The 21,039-nt window shown below is 35.7% G+C and overlaps 1 protein-coding gene across 1 annotated transcript; it reads right to left on the bottom strand.

Annotated features, from left to right (window-relative positions):
* Positions 1-341: 341 nt before the first annotated feature.
* On the bottom strand, positions 342-1,407 carry LOC149543502 (large ribosomal subunit protein uL10c-like). The gene has a single exon (XM_089798306.1). The coding sequence runs from the start codon at positions 1,236-1,238 to the stop codon at positions 525-527; it is 714 nt and encodes a 237-aa protein (XP_089654432.1). The 5' UTR covers positions 1,239-1,407; the 3' UTR covers positions 342-524.
* Between the last annotated feature and the right edge of the window lie 19,632 nt (positions 1,408-21,039).

Genomic DNA, 21,039 nt, shown 5'->3' with positions numbered 1-21,039 from the left:
TCAATGACCTAAATATTGAGTAAAAAGATAACTGGTAAAACAAGGTTGAAGAGACAACATAGAGACTCCTACAGTACCAATTTGAAAAAAAAGATTCACATCAAAATAGCTTGTACTGAGAATGAGACACTACTTCACAGATGAAAATGACAAAAATTAAAGAGACCTACCATAACTCTCATTTCCGCTGCGCAATGTCCCACAAAACGAGAGGAGTATAAAATACGATGAAGCTGAGTGCAAGCCCCAGGTTGTGGCAGCTGACCCTCGAGATAAGTTTGTGTGCGCTTCTTGCTTCATATTTCATGAGCTCCAATTAGAAGGAAAAAAATAATAGAGTCTGTAGAAAGTAGTCAGATGACTAACTAGATTGTATTAAGAAAATGTAGAAATGCACTGATAGATAATGCAAAGAATAAAGATAGAAAATACAACATTGATCATGCTAATCCACAAGGATAAAACATTGAATTGATTCCATCAACAAATATAAAATTCACAACTCCATCCGTATACATTAACGTCTACGAAGTTGGTGCACTTCCGGCCTCTTCCTCAAGTTTTTGGACATAAGCTTTCAATGTAAGCACCAGGTCCCTGGCTGGAGCCTGAAGGGTGCTCAAAATATTTATTGCAGGAGTCTGAAGGGAGCCCAACAGCTGGCTATATATTTCAGCCCTTGTGGGCATGGTCTCGAGTGCCTTAAACTCCTCGGGTGCATAGAATTTCCCTTCAAAAACAGCCCCAACGAAATCATTCGCCTCAAGTTTCTCCAGCTTCTGAAAGTCCCTGTAAGGCTTCAGTGCCACTGGTATTTCTTCAGAGTGAACAAACATATATGCATTCTGCCCTTTCATACATGGCTTCAAGGCCTCAAACTGGGTGCCCTCAATAGCTTTAATCACAAGCCTGTTCTTGATCACAAACAGTTTAGTGGACTCTGGAAGGGACTTCCTCAAGTCAGTAAATTGTTTCACTGTTAGACCCTTGTATTGTATGCTTGCTATAAGATGGCAATTCTCCAGCTGCTTTTTCACATCGCCAACAATTTCTTCCTTCATGTTCTTCGTTAGGGCACATTGTACACTCACGCCGTGCTTAAGGTGAGCATTGCCCTGCCCACGCCAGAGGCTTCTCTGAGGCAACGAAGATGCCCTATGCGAGGAAAATTGTCTTTGTCTGTGAAGGGAGAGCAACGATGGAGAACTACAGAGATGGGTTAATGCTTGAATCTCCATTGAAATGTCTGCCTGCGTGTGAGATTGTCGAGCAACCCTAACCACTATTATTTTTCGTATCTGAATATTTAACCTTTCAGCGGGGATAAGATCCGTTCCAGTTGGATGGTCTTCAAATCATGTTTAAGCGCATAGGGGAGGGGACCCATAGTTGTTTTTGTTAAGGATGATTACTCATAAGTGAATGAAAAGTGTCTCTTTTCCCAAAAAATAATCAATAGTGTGAGGCCATGTCAGCTGCACAAGGATGGGGTCTCCAATGCACTATGATTGGTCTCATTTTTTTTTGCGCTGTTTTGGACACTTTGACAAAAAGCATGCTGATGTGACATCATATTTGATGATGTGACTCTGAAATCGTAGTTATAAGCAGGGACTTGTCAAGTAAGCTATTATCAAAAAAGAGAGTGATTTAAAATTTCCACAAAAATTTTGATAAGCACGAAGTTAAGGTGCACAACTATTGAGTACACTCTTTAATATCCTGTAATATATGGTTAATAAAGTTGGATAATTGATTTGATTTTAATTTTGAACTTTTTCCTTTAAAAAAGTGAGTAGTTGTTGGTTCATAAATGATTTACAAGTAGACTTTTAATTGGTGAAATATAGTGCATATTTGTTTGTGTTGTTCTTCCGAAATGAAATGTATCATAGAATCACGAATATTAGGAATATTAGTTGCCATGGGCACTAATATGACATTAACACTAACCAATCAAATTTAAAAAAATTAAAAATTATATGAAAATTCAAATATTTATATCTTTTTCTAATTTTTCATTATTTTATAAATCACATTTTTCATTCATTTTATTAGTCCATACTAGTTTTTCTAACAGCGTCATCATACATTAATAAATGCATTAATTACAACTTTATCTTTTCCACATTTGTGACAAGTTATCTTCCACCTCACACAACATGTCTAATCAATATCAATTTTCAATAGCAATATAATTTCAATATGTAATATCTTTGTATTTGAATTTATTTATTTTTTAAACTTTGATTTTTTAATAAAAGTAGTTAAATTATTACTATTATTTTACTTTTGTAAAAATAAATTAAATAATATTATTTTTTAATTATATTTTATAATAGTGTTTGTAATATATAATTGATAAGTGTTACAATTTGTAAATTATATCATTTATTATTATTAACTTTTTATTTAAACAATTTATCATTTCGTTTAAATATATTTAAAACTTAAATATATATTTTAATATTAAATTAATAATTATATTTTACATCAAAAAAAATACTAAAGGAAATAACCACAAAAAAGAAATAATTCAATTCTAAAAGATATATAAATTATTATTAAGTTTTTATAAACTATGTATTAAAATTAAATAGTTATATTTAATTTATTATTTATTACATCATATTTATTCATCAACATCAAATTTATATGTATTACATTTATTTATTATTTACAAATGTACATATTAAATTATATGGATATTATTTCATAATTAAAAATTACTTAATTTTATAAAAAAAATTGGAAATACAAAACATTAAATAGTAAATCTTCTCTAACTGTGTAAAATTAAACAATTAGTTTTACTTATAAAATATTTTTATATTTCAATACATTTCATTTTTTCTTACACAAATGTGAGTTTTAATATAAAAATTAAATTCTTAGTTTCATTAATTAAAATATAATATATTTTAATTTTTTATTATAACCATTATTTTATTTTTACTATTTGTTTTACTAAGAAAAATAACTCTCTCTCTCTCTCTCTCTCTCTCTCTCTCTCACACACACACACACACACACAACTTATGTTGGTATCACTCTATCTTGTTGTTTTATATGTGAGTTTTAATATAAAAATTAAATTCTTAGTTTCATTAATTAAAATATAATATATTTTAATTTTTTATTATAACCATGATTTTATTTTGACTATTTGTTTTACTAAGAAAGATAATACTCTCTCTCTCTCTCTTTCTCTCTCTCTCTCTCTCACACACACACACAACTTATGTTGGTATCACTCTATCTTGTTGTTTTATCTCTCTTCCTCTTCCTCCTCTATATTATCTATCATTTTTTTCTCTGTATATATGTTTATGTTCTTATTATTCTATACTGCTATTTATCTCTATCTAATGATTAAAAATTGTGTGTCTTTCATTTGATAATCAAAATGAGAATAATATATAGTTGGGTAGTTTTTCCAACTACTTATGGTTCTCTAGTAGCATGCATAACATGCTTAAACATATAATGTGATACTCCAAAAGCTCCATCACTTCTTCAAGTTCTATAATTCAAATATTGGTATGGATATCTTTCCTCATTGCACATATTTTAAGTTGTCAATGTAGAAGGTGCAAATTTGTCTAAAGCATATGTATTGATCATAGTATGATATTAAGCACTTAGTGCCATATTAGGGACTTTGCCCTCTTATTCTTGGGCTTAAATGCTCAAAGATATAATAATATAACACGAAAACTTAACAACAAAATATGAGTCATCCTATCAGATCACAAGTGCATTCCTAGGCAAAAATTAATGCATTCACAATGTTAATTTAGAACTATTTAACCTTATTCTCACTCATCTACACCTCTACAAACATTATGCGTTAGGTAGGAACTATGACGCATTGCCTCTCTTGTTAACGAGTGTCACATAGTGACTTAATACTTGTCTTTAGTTTTTATATAAATTTGATTTTAATTTAATAAATTTATTATAGTATGTTAAAAAATTATTAATAAATATAATAATTGATATATTATAAATAAATTATAATATAAAAATAGTAATATTTTAATAATAATAATATAAAATAATATTTCTTAAACAATTATATAATATAAATAATAATAAGAAAATACAATATTAAAATCTAAATGAACGTGCTTATATTCAAAAACTATTAAACAAATATGAATCACATTAGCTAATAAAAAATAAGTCTTAAAAAGTATTAGTTTTAAAATCTATTGGGCCAATATAAGATGTATATGACTTCACCCAATCAAATTGTAGAAAAGTATTTTCTAAAAATTATAAAGTTAAAAATCTTACATCTATAATATGCAATGTAATAGTTTGCTATAAAAAAAATTAAAGAATGATTAATTCGAACACGTAGAAACCAAAAAAATTAATCACTGGTTAAAGTATAAAATCCAAAATGTATCATAATAGTACTTAACCTACCAACAAGTATTAATAAATGAAATCAAGTGATGTTGAATACATTTTAGAAATATATATAAGAAGATAAAATAAATTTAAACTTAATTTATATCATGATAATTGATCTTGTCACATGATAAATGATTATTATCATGTATAAATTCAAAATTAATCATGTTATTTATTTTGTTGCATTGAAAATGAATGTCATTGTTTTTGTTGACAAATTATCAATCATATGAATTACATTAATATATTCGTTGAAGGGAAAAAGTAAATAGTTGTATGCAAAGATCAAAGAAACAAGCAACCAATCAATATTTTTCCTTAATATTCTTGGGAACTCTTTTTAATCTTACTCAAGTTAGGGATGAATTTCATTATATACCTTATATTTTTTATAATATGATTTTCTCTTATTTAATTTTTATTTATGTTATAGTTTTGGTTTCTAATAGATAATGTTTTTGATATTGACAAAGGGGGAAAATGAACTTCACCATGAAAAGTAGAGTAGGTTTCAACTTCAACTTCATGGTAGAGAGTTGCCTAGTTACAAGGTAGTGAACTCATACAAAGCAAGCACCTAGCCTCCAACACATCAAGATTCCCACATGAGGAAGCTCCACCAAGAAACACAATACCTGAGGTCCAGGAGAAGGTAGGAATTCCTAATCCAAGTCTTTTATCAAAGAACAAATCAAATGACTTGCAAAATAAATGGTTTTCCAAACAAGTAGAAACCTTCTTCATGAGGGTTGACAAGCCCACATCCATATAGGAAAAGGAAAGCCAAAGCCCCCCACTTAGTGTTCATAGGTCTACACTAGACCCAAGTCAAGCATAGTGACACTAGCCAAAACATCACAGGGATCTTTTCAAATGAAATCACCCTTACCCTCGCAATTGTACTAAAAAGTGACACAACAATTACATAGCCACCATGCTCTACAACCACTATTCAAAATAGATGCACAACCATCTTGTAACCATCAAAGGTCCAAACCATTACTTATAGAAGGTAGGGATGTTTGATATTCATTCCTAATGTCTCCTTGTCAACTTTCTCAAAGTCTTGGTGCCAACAACCTTTTTCTTTGTATCTTTTAGAACAAGAATAGTAGGCTTTTCATTTCTTTTATCTTTTACATCAAGGAGCGCAACCTCGGGCTTTAGAACCTCTTATTTCTTTGGTTCCCACCTTTTTTCTGCTAGGTCCTTGTTCTTTAGTATAACATTATCCTTTGCTCCATTTGCAATAGGACCTATATTTTTTGTTCTCAAATGAAAAGTTCAGCAAGATTGCCATTTTCTTCTCCTATGATTTTGTTTCTTAGGTTGTAATTAGTTTTGACCTAAGCTACCATGTTAGTGATTATCTTAGCTATTTCCTCCTCAAATGGCCTTCTCAACTCAAGAGGATTTAAATTGATCAACATTGCAACCTTACCCATCAATGTCGTCATCATCATCATTTAAAAAAACTTGTTGATGATATGAGTCACTTTTCTACCTTTACAAATTCACATCCATCTCTTGCGGTTCATAATTAGAAACATCAATGATTTCTTCAAAACATGGCCCAATCATATTACAATAGATGTCATCATTTCCACCCTAAGGTTTTGGAACTTCAACTTATTCATTTTGTATTGTAGAGATAGATTGTGCCACTATACAATACTCTAGTGTATGAGATGATTGCTATGCCATACACTAGGGTGAATCCTCACTTACATTGATGGTGTGGGTCTAGGGTACCCTTCTCTTTTGTATTTTTTGTACGAGTATGAATTGGCTTCCCATCTTTCCATTGGGTATTCTAGGGATATGTATGTAGCCTTGGTTGCGTATTAAAATTATTGTTGAACTGAGGCTTATCAAGTCCAACATCTATTTTATTTCTTGTATTATCTCCTACTAAGTCTTTCAAAGCATTTAATACCTTGTGAAGATTATCATCTTCCTAGCGTTTTATCCCCATGTTCTTGGTAGACTCCTTCTTACTTCCCTTATTGCTAAATAACTTGTGATCATCTCTTCTTCCCAGTTTTCTAGAGCCTCTTTAATTGCTCTTTATGTTTATAACAACCCTAAAAGAATTTGTTAAGGTATGAGGCTCCTTGTCTCTCAACAGATATGCCATCTTTCCATCAAAATCGTTGAAATATGTTGTCAAACACACATTTTCATCCAATCTCATGACCTAAAACAATTTCTTGATTCCCTTTTGAAATATTTTATTGAAAACTACAACAACCTCATTTGGTGATTCCTTGATGTTGTTGAATTCATCCAACATAAAATTAGTGTTGGTCTTGTCACCATATTTTTCTTTAAAACACTAATCAAAGTCTTCCTAAGATCCAATGTTGTCATTAGGCAATCCCTAAACCAATATGTTACATCCTCAACAAGGGATTACACAAATAACTTCATAAATATGTCTTCATGCTACATGTCATAATCATTTACCATATGAGTAAATGCTTTGAATTGCTCTTCTCCTGTGACATCATTATTTCTTGCAAACTTGCTAGTCTTGTCTCTTAACTCATTTGGAACCATATTTGGGTGACTGATAATTCCATAAAAAATAATTTGCTTATTCCTTTCAAGGTGAATGTGACTTCTTTGAAATGTGACTCTAGTATTTCCACTAGCACCAACATTTGTTGCATTTCCACTTTGTTGCCTAACATTCCCTTGATTTGCTCCCTAGGAAGTACTCAGACCATCGTGTTGGTCTACAAATAGGTGACTACATTAAGGGGGGGTGAATCAATGTATCCTATATAACTTCAACTTTTATCACATCTCCTTCTTCACATCAGTCTATTTCTTAATGCTAGCTATAATTTAACCAGACATTTTTAAGGGAAAAAAACAATATAGACAAATATAGCATCACGTAACACAAGTATTTATCTCACGAAAACCCAACTAGGGTAAAAACCACGGTGTGTGAGATAACCCTCACAAAGTTTGTACTATTCTAAAAGTGCGTGGTCAAGAACTTATCTTTGTTAGAAGATTACAAGGACATTGTTAAGTTCCACCCGAGTAAGGGATTTAGATTAGACCTGTGAATCTTTCCTGATTAAAGTAGCCTGGTTAAAGGACTTCAAAACATAAAATAATGTCACCCTATTAGCGGATTTGATACAATAAACTTGTTAGAGTCCACCCTCAATGGGATTTATTGTTGCAGTGATTAGAAAACAACTGAAGGAATGATCTAATCATAATAACTACTTTACTTAGCTTGGATATAGATCACTTTTATGCTCCTAAGACCTGTCTGCAACATTTTTGTTCTCTCCCTGATCTTTGTAACTCAAACACGGTCATTTACATGCTTGACTCTACTAACTATTGCATGTTTTGTCACTTGTGTTGATCAGGCACACTAGCTTCTCCTCGACACACTATCTTTCACACTATATTCTTAACTTCTCCATGTCAGACTTCTCTTCTTGAGATTACACTTAGCTCATCTTTGCAACACTTTTGCTATTCAATTCGAATTCTATCCTTTTTCCTTGAAACAAAATTCTCTTATATGGTCTATACATTCTTTGCTCAAAACCCAAATTTGCAAATCCAAAATTTGAATTATCAAGCCTATACCTAGCTCGTTCTCCTGTTACTATCATGAGTCATTATGTCATATGTACCATGTATGCACACACATCATGAATGCTCTATGACTTCAATGGCTTGCTCTGCTACAAAGAATTCATATTTAGATTATTTTATCTTTCCTCAATGTGACAACGCTATCACCATTAAATACAATGCCGAGTGCATTCTACCTACTTTGTGACATGTTAATCATGAGTATCTTTCCATTGGCCTCCCCTTACCATTACGACTTAACCTTTCTTCATGACTACCTGTTATACCACCTTGCATGTATTCTTAACACCATTCTTCATACTTAACATGACTTAGTGTAAGTGTGGTTTCTCCCTTTTCATTGTCTCTTCTTGGCTAGTCCTCATTCCTATGGTCATACTTGTGAAATAGAACCACACATAGGTGCTCATAGCTCCTCATCGGTCTTGGATTCATATCGGTCAATGATCTATCTTTACCTTGACATCAATGACAACTTAGCCATAACAGATTATATGGGTATCTCCACTAGTTAGTCCTTTAAACTTTTGACAGTTATGCCAACAATCTTCCCCTTTGGAATTAATGGCAACACTTGATCACATCCCCCTAAGATGATGCTTCCACATCCTTTGAACACTTTGGGTTGTTTGTGTGGGTTCACTTGGTCCTAGTTGACTTCTCCCCTTTTCTTCACTTTCTATGGTGTGTAGCGCTTGTTTGTTTTCCTCTCTTCCCTTTGCCTTGTTCATCTTTTCTACTTCCTAACTCTCATCTTAGCTTGCTTCTTCTCTGTCAAGATTTCTCTTTTCTCCCTTGTTCTCTTGTTCTTTTTCTCTCTTGATATCTTATGTGGTCTTCTTCCCCTTTGATAACAATGCCAAAGGTGTACATCATTTCTCTATGATTGCTCCCCTTGTGGAGAAGTCTTCATCAATCCACACTATGATTAGTCATTTGTAGAACAAAAATTTATGCCCACCCTTGTTTATTTATTTCAAACTTGATAGGGTTAATAACCAACTTTTCTCTTAGATACTCAAAGGTATCATTTTGAAGAGGTTTTGTGAATATATCAGCTAGTTACTCTTTGGTTGGTATATATTCCAACCTTCTCTCTCTCTCTCTCTCTCTCTCTCTCTCTCTCTCTCTCTCTCTCTCTCTCTCTCTCTCTCTCTCTCTCTCTCTCACACACACACACACACACACACACACACACACACACACACACACACACACACAGGAAATGGTACTTTATGGGTATGTGTTTGGTCTTGTGTGTATAAATGTGACACACTTCTATAGAATATTTTACTTCAGAATACCCACAATGAAGAGCATCTCAAGAGGCGACTTGTAGCTCTCTATCTATGACATGTAAGAGTGCAATGATAATGCGGTAACTCTCAAATGAACCTAGTTAGGCAACCCTTGCAAGGCGCACCATAGAACAAAAGATTAAAAGGAGTAGAGGCAAGAGTGCCAATATCAAAGGATCAAGTAGTATGTAATGCAATGCAAGCTAAACTAGATGAAATGCAAAACCTAAGTTAACAAAGAGTTACAAGATCTCCTAATTAGACTATGTGAGCTAAGATATTGCATAAAGGAACTAAGCTAAGAATGCAAGGAAGAAAATGTGAGTGCAGAGTGAGTACTCCAAGTACTCCAAGACTGTAAGAAAATCTACAACATAACATTAGCATGAACTTGAATGAATGGGGAGTGAGGATAGAGCCTCCTCTTAAAGAGAAATGGATGATAGGGAATAAGAGGCAAAATATACGATGGAGAATGAGTCTCAGATGATCCACGTGCACAAGAATATCACCTAACCAAGATCAATGGTAGTGTTTAAGAGGAAAAAGATGTGTGAAGATCCCACCCACCTTAAAAAGTGTGTCCTCACATGTGAGACAAAAATGCTTTTCTTTTATTTAAAATTAGGAAAATGCCTTTCCATGTGCACACTTAGGAATGAAGGGAATTTATTTAATTAAAAGGGGATATGTTCTTTCAATTAAATAAAAGACTTAGGATAAAGTGGTAAAACCATAGGCTATAATCAAATAAGAAATAAAGTAATGATTTGATAAAAAATAAGTGAATGATAAATTATGCAAAATTGATAGAAATGGGGATCATAGTCTAGAGGACCATTTTTAGGTGATTACATTTGCCCCTCTTTGACTAATGTGTGATTTATCTAGGAACACATTAAGTTAAATAATGAAGAGACCAAGCTGATAGATAGATCCAACTCTAAATCAAAGCACAGAGAAATAGATGATGTTGAATGCACAATCAATTAGTAGCGAAATTGAACATTAGGAGAGAAATAGATAAGACAATAGCAACATTGTTAGAAAGTAAAGTCCATCAAGATTGGGTGGGGGTGTGTGGGGTTGAATCATTTATCCAATCAAAACAACTTCTACTAACTTTATCAAATTTGAAACATGTAATCAACAAATGTAATAACCACAAGAAGATAACCATACACAATAACACCACATTTGTTAAATAGGGAAACCCTTGATTAGATAGAAAACCCCAGTGGGGATGGTCCCTAAAAAATGATGTACTTTGATATATAAATTTCGTGCAAGAGGATGGATCCTGTTAGGAGTCAATGAAATACATTCAATACATATAAGCCCCTATTAGAAGACTTTGAATTCCTATAAGGATATTCCAACCTTGTTAGGAGTTATGCCAACCCTATTAGGAGAGGTGGAAGGCAAAAGGACCCACTGTCCAAATTGTTAGAGTAATTAGATATGAAATAATTAACTCTAGTCTACTTAAGTTAAACTTTAGGCATATAATAATTAATTATTTTATTAACTATTATTATGCAACCTAAGTTAGACCTTTTTAAGGTTTCAATCTCCTTTATAACGACAATCTCTCATTGTAAACATTCATTGAGATAAATTCATTGTTGATAATAGCAATCCATCTTTTTGCTCATCAAGAATGTCTCATCTATGGATCTGGCAATTCCTACCTCCATAGCTTCTCTCTTCCGTAACAAGTGTTTGCATGCAAATGATTCTTGGGAGCTGTGGGGTTGATCTTTCATCAACTTCAACATGGTATCAGAGCTCTATATCTTCATGCTCATGTTATGTTCTCAAGAGTTTTGGTATTGGTTTTCAGATCTGAGCTTTCATAGGATTGTTTTATTGGATCTAGGGGGACATTTTTTTTGAAGCATTACGAGCCCAAACGGACATCATCATTGAGCCCAAAGTGCTTGAAAACCCCCATTTCCATATAAAATACATCTAGTTTGGATGTTGTTGAAATCAGAGACAAAAAAAAAATTTGAACTTAGGTCATTTTGACTTGGGCACGCAGATTGAAGCAGAGTCAATGATCTTTTTGTGCAATTATTTTTGGGGGAGATTGCTAGTTTGTGGAAGATTTTTTGAAGTTTTACAAGCTCCCACTCATTATAGCTGGTTCGGTCAACCTCTACGTTAATGTGTTAATTGGCATTTTTGGTGGGAAAGGGCATTTTTGACCCTGTACACATTCTTTTTTGAGACCCCTCCACCAATCTTGAGCGGTAATTATGAATGAAGTACTTTTTGAGGGTGCATGAGATTTGTTGGTATACATGTCATAATGCAATGCCCACTTTTGTTTTGCATTCTCCTAGTTAGTGGTACACTAATTTTTGAGATCAGGTTCCTATTTGGGGAACCTCACACCTCTTTTTCCAAAGACTAGCAATGAAGTTTTAGGAAGACTACACTTCTTCTCTATCATCATTGGTAGTTTCATTCTTTTGGATGGTTTTTCTGGCAAGGAAGGTAAAGCCACTGGTTTTAGACCTGTGGCATGTATTAGAGGGCATTGGATAATAGGCCCCATGTTGTTTTTCAGCCACCACACCTTTGATCAAAGCTTGGCCCACACCATTTTTTGATTGGAGAAAGTGTATGTGTTTTTTTTGGAGAAAGCCCACACACTTGTCTTCATTTGCACCTACTTTTTCTCAGTTTCCACATTTAGATGTGTGGAGGAGAATTTCTCCTCATTTTTTGCAAATTGATTTTTTCATTTGTGGAATGTGTGGGAGGAAAATAAAGATAAAGTGTTGGTCAGTGACTCTTTATTGGAGCCAATTATTTCTTAGCTAGGTTATGTGGCCCATTAACCACCTCCACATCTATTTGTAGCCCTTGTTAATGGAAAGAGCAACGGTGAAGAGAAGGTGATCGAGTTCACTGTAGATCAAGGCTTGGATTTTTAGGGTGAATTTTATGAACCAACAAGTTTCTTCTACCTTCGCCCCTTTGTTGCTCTCTAGTTGTATTGATGGGTGACTTTTTGTGTGGGATGTTGGTGTTTGTGCCCAATTTTGAAGGGCATATTATTGCAAGGTTGGCAGTTTTTTTATCACATTAGCAGACCCATGATTGTGCCCATCCATCGCATAACTCAAGACCTCAGATTTCCTAATCAAATCAGGCATCATTTGTTGCGCTTGGTAATTGTCCTTTGAATGCATCATTTTTTCCTTTGATAATGGCAGTCCCATTTAATGAGAGCTTGGACTTCGCCTAGGCCTTGGATTTCACATGTCTTTAAATTGGCACTTACCTTCTGGCCCGTGTTTTTTGGCTCCACAATTGGTGATGTTGAAACTTTTTGGTCTTGAGCCCTATTTCATCTTGTGAATCTACATGATTTCTTGATGTTTTCATGCCCATACATAGAGGGGTGTTGATATGGAATATTGTTTGGACCACCAACTCAATGACTTGTTTGGTGGGAGCACTTTATTTTTGGCACCAGTTATTTTTTTTCTTCTCCAAACCTTTTCATGCTGCCATCTTCGTTATTTGTGGAGAATGTGATGATTTTTCATGCATCCCACAAGATTATTTCTTGTATTGATGTTTTTCCATTACATGATTTTTGACACATGGCAACCAATTCTTGGCCACTGGTTTTTAATCTGACATTGGCTCTTTTACCGGCGACACTGTTTTATCTTTGTCTTGTTTCAAATGGCTAGATAAAAAAAATTGTCAGGGGTCATTTTCTGGCTTTTTTTTGCCTTGACAATCATTTTCCCATCAAATTAGGGCTTGTCACTTGCTAACATCAGTGTTATGTCAGCATTACATTGCCATCTGTCACCTCCTCGAGTTTTTTTTGGACCTACCTTTACATTTTTGCTCATATCTTGGGCATACAGACTGCATTTTTTGAAAACAAGATATCACTAGAAAGCTAGTTTTGAGCCCGTCATAGTAGCACAATTAGTTTTCAATTTTGATGCTTTTTATGGTTTTTTCTATTGTCAAAGTTAGGAGTTCCCTTTTGCAATCTGGAGGCATATCTTGAGCATTTCATCTTCTATTCGGGAATTCTTTATATCAATGTAAAGATCTTTCCAATGATGCTGGTTGTTTTTCCAAATTCTACTCCAAGCACATTTTATTCAGTCTTTTGCATTTCTGCATTCTAGCAGATATCTTGGTTGTTTTAGGTTTGAGGATCATTTTCATTGCTTCAGATGATTTGTCATGACTTGTACTATCTATTTTATTGATCTTATGTCTCTTCTTGTCTATTTAGACATCATTTGAATGCATTCTTGCAAATGCACTACGATAAAGTACCATACTGCATCTGTATTTTCATTTTAGTTATTTTGCCTTATTTTGCCTTATGATTCGAGTAGTGTCATCTAAGGACACTCATGCAAATTATTGTATTCTTGGGATTCACGATATCTTTTACCTTATTATACATGCATTACTCTATTTAAAATGTCATGGGGGGTTATTTTTTACCTTTGTTTGTCATCTTCCTTTGTCTAGTGAGTGTCCCTTCCATGACATTAGTTGCATGACATTTCTGAGATTGATCATCTCAATACACACATATGTACTCTTTTGTGCATCTTGATTATGGTTCCTTGACATGTAACTCTTTTGGCCCACTTTTCAATTATCTATCACCTCACCCTTGTTTGCATTAGGGGGGTTCTTCTATTGTTTCTCATGCTTCCTCAGTTTGATTGATCATTTCTTCAGGCTTTGGTGTTTCATGCCATCTATATCTTTGAGTTTAGTTCTTTACCTTTGTGTGCCTCCTGATTCGATGCAGATTACAGTCTTCTCTACCTAGTCAGGTTCTATTTCAGTGGAGGTTCCTCAGATCAATAGTTACTTCATGCTTCAATGGTGCTCTTCTTGATCATCTTTTGTTCCTATTTTCTGGGACATTTTCTAGTTTGGAGGCTTCTTTAGTCCTTCACTAGTCTTTTCAACATTATTTCCATCTCTTTTTGGAGTAGGGTTTTTCTCATGTGATTTTCTCTATTTCTCCTCTTTTCAGAGATTTGGTTGTGCTTAGGTACCTCGTTAGGCCTTCTTGCCAGGACCCATTTCTACTTTCTATAGTAGTTTCTAGGTTTGTAGCTACTCCCTAAGTTTATCTTAAGAGGAGAATATTAGAGTAATTAGATATTTTCTATTAACTCTAATCTACTTAAGCTAAACTTTAGGCATATAATAATTAATTCTTTTATTAATTATTATTATACAACCTAGGCTATACCTTTTTAGGGTTTTGATCTCCTTTATAAGGATGATCTCTCATTGTAAACATTCATTGAGATTAATTCATTGTTGATAATAGCAATCCATCTTTTTTCTCATCAAGAATGTCTCATCTATGGATCTGGCAATTCCTGCCTCCATAGCTTTTTGTTTCTCTCTTCTATAACAAGTGTTTGCATGTAGGTGATTCTTGGGAGTTGTGGAGCTAATCTTTCATCAACTTCAACACAAATAGCTTTAGGGGGAAGACCACGGAACTCACTGTCCAATTGGCCTTAGTATTATTCTTGCGAGAGCAATACCAAATGATCAATTGTCCACTAGCAATCTCTACCAAATATAATCACTTTGATCATTCATTATATCTCCTCTATACTAAATACTTCTTTAATCTCAATATCAGATCTACAAACTTGCATCACACAAATCCCTTAGATCAATTAATCCCATGTAATTCACACTTGCAATTTGCTTACTTCAATACCACATTCATACTTAATCACAAGGAAAACAACTTTCCTTTATACCAACTCCCCAAATTAATTTATTAAGTTGGCCTTAAGGATTTCTCAATTTACAATTACAATCTAGGACCTCATTAAGATAAAACAATACACATTACATTACATATTTGCATAATTACATAACATTGTAGACACACAATCTTCACAAATCTTCACACATGCAACCTCAGATTTTGCACGCTCACTCAGATTGTCATCATGATGTCTTCTACCTTTGTCTAACTGCACACAACCAGATTCTATCCCTGTTAGGAGATGTCAACAATATTTGACTTTCTACATACGCTCATAGCCACATCATCAAAACAATCTGTGGAACATATCCTCAATTGCACTTGACCTCATCTTCAATCTATAAGGAAACTTACAATAAAGAATATAACTATTTCCACGTAACCCATAATAGATCTGAAATAAATATGCAATTAAAATCCACATGCAAGAGAATAGACAACATACCCATAAAATGTGACACAAGATATACCCTGGGAAACCCTCATTGAGAAAAAAACTTAGGATCCAAAAGCATCCATCACCATGTATTATTCAGCAAAAAATACCATTGCAATACAACCATAGAAGCCTTCAAAGCCATAGCCACCACTGAGTAATCTATGTGAACAAGCATGGATCCACACATCTTGTGTCATACTTCCAACCTTCACAAATGCTCCCTTGGCTAACCTGTCAAACCTTGTCTCACTCAACTCTTTCCTTTTTACTCACTCTCACCAACAACTACCCTTGTGGCTACTTATATAGTAACAAGTCCAACAAAACCACCAAGTGGTATTACATAAACCATGTGCTAAAACCATGTGCTACCTAACCCATTGACCACACATTTGATATTGAAAATTTAATTCTTTTAATCAATATTAAATAATTACATGAAATATTATCACAATGTTACAATACAACTCATCAAATATATCTCATGAGAATCTTTACATGTTGCAAGTCTATCTAGGTGTAAGATTACATAATAAAATAAAATAATACAATATAACAATATTATGCAATGTGTGCAACACCCATAATCTCAACAATCTCCCACTTGTTGTATACATTGCATAGAGTCAATCTGTAGCCACATAAATAAACAAGGAACAATCCCTCCTAGCACATCCACCATCATGGATCAAAGTACACGAAGTGCTCCATCCTAGTACCCACAACAAAATCAAAGTATCCAACATCTCAAACATGAATGATCTCACCTCCTATTATGCCACTGCCACCGAACATACATAGAAGCCATCCAAAGAGAAAGCCACCCAACCTGTCACATTAAAAGATCATAAAATCTTGTACCAATTGAAATGCCAAGCACAAAAAACTTGATCCAAAGGTAATCACATGTATCCGTAGTTGTCAAAATATCCATAGCTGAAATAGCACCCGCAACAAGTGCCAAACCCATCCAACTATCCATACCTCCAAAGGTATAACAAGTGAATCTCACATCATCAACATATCCAATCTATAACCTGCAATCACAAGCTTCAAGAGAAATACCTGCTACATATATACCAAGAAGCTCCCACTGCAAAAGATAATATCAAATCTATAACCGATCCACTTACAACATCTCAAAGAAGTGAATCCATGTAGTCTCAAGGACATCTGCAATACAAATAAACCAATAACTTGCAAGAACAATTCTCATAACAAGTCTCCAACAATCTTCCATGTTCTCGACAACCAACAGAGGAAAGAGATAAAGGAATAACCATCTCATCTTTCACATGACCTACATGAGCACAAACTAGTAATCACAATCTCTAACCAATCTCAAATCCAATGTAAGCAAAAATTGAACATCTTGGAAGATAACCAAGACCAAAGAGAAAACCATGCAAATCATAACCTGTATCATTTCCTTCTACACACACCTCTAGATGTAAACTGTGCAATTATGATCTCCTCCATAAAACCCCAACAAGAAGCCTCAATAACACCCAAGTCATACCATATAACTAATCATGGATGTAAGCCTCATACAAGAAGATCAAACTCAAAACCATTCCTAAACCAAGGAATATGCCCAATATAAAACCATCTCCCAAACTCAACCAACATAAAAACATATTCAAATGGAGATAACCAATGCTAAACCATCTGTTAAATGAACCCTCCAGAACTAACTCATGTACCATAGCTCAAGATCCATATCCATGAAAGATAAACATAAATATAATGCACCTGAGAGAAACAATCAGCTATACCTCTCAAATAGCAAACCACCAAGTAGACCAAGAGTGGGGAATGATAATGCTCATTAAGATATCCAAGTCTCCAACTAAGACTCATCTAAGAAAAAAAATCCTCTCGAGTCCATATCAGGTGAATGCCCCTCTGACTTCCTACTGAAATCATCAACCATCCCAACAAATACTTCTCTAATCCAAGAGAAATCAGCATCACCACCGTCTCTAAATATCCATGAGCACCTGTAGCCAATCAATCCATGCCAACTTCAAATGTAACATAGCAATATCATGAAGTATCTAACTTATAATCAGTGTACTCAATACCAAGAAACTAAACCAAGATCAATGTCAAAGTTCCAACCTTGGCCTCAGGAACATAAACATGACAACATGATCTTACTGTATCACCTAGTTTAGTAGTGTAACATGAATACTAGCTATTAAGAAAAGCATTAACAATACTAAAATGAGTAAACACTTAAGATAGGATTGATTTGTTATCACCACAAATGGAGGCAAACCAAGAATGGTAAGCTCCAAATGGTATAACACAATGATACAATAGATTTGTCCCCGATTTAAGGTATGTGTGCTCATAAGTATAGCTCAAGCTTCAAATGGATGGATGGGGTGAGTGAGATAAGGTTGCAACAATGGAGTAATGGAGTGATTTTGCCATTATAATGGTATTTTGGTAGTGTGTGTGCTCTCAAAATATCATTATAACTTTGCATGGAGGATGGATAATTTTAGTGAAGGAGGGAGGTTCAATTTATAGGCCAAGGGTTGGAGGAATGGATGGCCAAGATGTCAAGATGATGAGATGGTGAGGGAGGGTCAGGATGCACTCAAAAGGGAGCACAAGGATTGTGCTTGTTTAGCACCAATGAGGAGGTGACAAGTGTCACAAGGAGAGTGCATGTGAGGGGATATGGTATGAGGTGGTCAAAGGGAGTAATGGAGGAAGGGTGAGTATGCAAAACTCATAAATGAAGGTGTAAGAGCCATTAAGAGGAGTGTAAGAGATATTTGAGGATCATTTATGTTGGAGGATGAGGGGAAGATATTTGTTGACTTTAGCTTGGGTTAGCAAGTCTTAACCCATGTTTATGATTGTGCACATGATTAGAAGAGGTTTAGGATTAACTTAGAAGGGGGGTTAGGTGGTGAGTGATTTGGCTTTGATGGGATGGGTTAGGTAGGTGGCTAAGTGAGTTTAGTATGGGTGAATGGGTTGGATTAGGGGTTAGGATAAGGTTTAGGAAGGCTTTTGGATTTTAGATATTTTATTAAATGTTTTATTCAATAAAATGGGAGTATGGGATTAAATTGAATAGATTTAATGATTTATCCAATTTAATAGAGGAATAGGGATTTAATTGATAAATTGATTTTGAGTGATCATTTTATTTTATCAATTGGAATATAGTTAATTAAATTAATTAATTAACTAGGGGATGACGATTAATTAATTAAATAGTAAATATATAATCAATAATGTCCTAGGAGATGACTAAATATGATTACTTATTGATGTAATTAGATTTAGGTGTTTACACTTACCATGTCAACCAAAGAGATATCATGCTCCATATGAACATACTATAACATGTCAAAACTCTAAATGTGTATCAACAATATACCATGACATAATAATGAAACCATGCTCACACCAAGGATAACATGTCAAATGAAAGCATAAACCACACCTTTACCAAGAACCCTATGAGTCCTCAAGATGCAACCATCTCCATACATCATGAAGAAAACTATCTCCACATACCATGAAGAACCATCTCCACACACCATGAAGATAAATAGTGCACCATGCAAATGTCAAAGATGCTTTTGCAATAACAAGATCTAAGACAAACCTCCAACATCTGTAAGCACTTGATAAATATATCAATGCCAAAAACTCCCACTCAACTATGGTACCAAGTCACCTATGGCATCATAACATCATAACGGATAATACCAAAGTCAACACCACGGTCCCGCCAGAACATAGGTCCGCAGGAACACAAGAGGGTAGGCTTCTTGAGATCGCTATTCCTCGAGAACGAGGGTTTTGCAGAATAAAGGCATAAAAATTTGGGGTTGAGGAAAGGGAGGGTGGGAGGATAAACAAGGAGATATAAAACTGATGTTTGGATTTGTTGTGGTGGTGTGCAATGGTCCTTGGATGCATTAGTGTCACGGGAGTAGTGAGCAGTAGTGCTGCGCGCTGGAGAGATGCTGACATCGACTGACTGGGCATGGATCGAGGCAATCAGACTAGGCTACTTGGCGAGGTTGCCCCATACCCGCACTTACATGGCGATGGTCACAATGCTGTGTGAGAGATGGCATAGTGAGACAGCGACGTTCCATGTACTGACGGGAAGATGACGGTGACGCTGGAGGATGTGTATCACATATTCAGACTGCCAGTGCGAGGGACGCCAGTCATGACAATCAGAGAGATGATAGTAGAGGCAGTCGTACAGAGACTGGTGGGGCTTGGAGTGGAGTACAGGATCCAGTGGGGACAGTTCGCACTAGACGAGCATCTGGATCACGTGACGGCGGAGAGGTGGATCTATTTCTATGTGTTAGGGCTGGTTTTGGGGTACATTGCCCCATATACAGGTGGTACAGGGGTTACGCTGGCATTGATTCTAGTAGTGATGCAGATTATGGATGTAGGACGCCCAGCGGCATGGGGTTCTCTGATGTTGGCCGAGCAGGACCTACATCAGATAGTATACCAGGGTGGTGGTCGACAAGGGAGGAATATTAGGTTTCCTACACTGTTACAGGTATGGGTGTGGGAGAAAATTGTAGTGCTCAGGCCATTGGGGCATAGAGATAGGCAAGCAGAGGAGCCAGTGGCATATAGCTGGGTTGAGCCACTGACATACCACCACACGGATTCAGTGGACTACTGGAGAGTGTGCATTGATGAGATAGTGACAGTGGTATGGAGGCCATACATGGGCCTGGGATCGTGGGCAGAGGAGGGAGAGCATCTCCCATACACTATTTCCCCATGTTTTGTGTTCGAGAGGTGGGAGTATGTGGCAGAGTAGTACAGGCCAGATAAGGTGCTACGACAGTTTGGAGGGCAGAAAACGATGCCAGGGGAGCCGACCTAGTATCAGTGGGTGACACGTGAGCTAGTATCGATGTACAGGCTAGCCCTTCGGAAGGATGGTTTGTTGAGGGCATGACTGGAGCTAGAGCCACAATAGTGGGATTGGTTCGGCGGGGCGGTAGATGCGAGCTCCACACAGGAGTACCGAGATACTTTTGTGGAGCCAAGACTAGTGGGGAGAGCACAGGGCATGAGGTCAGTGGTGGTGGTAGGTGAGCTAGCCCAAGCAGTCTGATAGGGGCAGTATGTGGCGAGAGGGTTGTGGTAGCGGGCAGTAGTGGTAGCACAGGAAGAGGAGCTAGCCCAGCAGAGGAGGAGAGTGGGGGGGAGGAGAGGAGAGCTCGGCCAGAGAGGAGAGAAGAGGAGAGGGGAGCCCAACCACAGAGAGGAGCAGAGGAGAGGGGAGCCCAACCAGAGAGAGGAGGAGAGGAGGCACAGGGGCGACAGAGGGCAGTAGGGGGAGATGCAGGGGGATCATCTGCCGGGGGAGGAGATGACGGATTGGTAGCCTGGTACACCTCGCTAGAGCAAGCACACACAGTGATGAG

This window comes from Cupressus sempervirens, chromosome 8 (assembly GCF_028749045.1).
Source record: "Cupressus sempervirens isolate cs-2001-9-10 chromosome 8, ASM2874904v1, whole genome shotgun sequence".
Taxonomy (NCBI): domain Eukaryota; kingdom Viridiplantae; phylum Streptophyta; class Pinopsida; order Cupressales; family Cupressaceae; genus Cupressus; species Cupressus sempervirens.
This window is presented reverse-complemented; position numbering and strand designations above follow the sequence as displayed.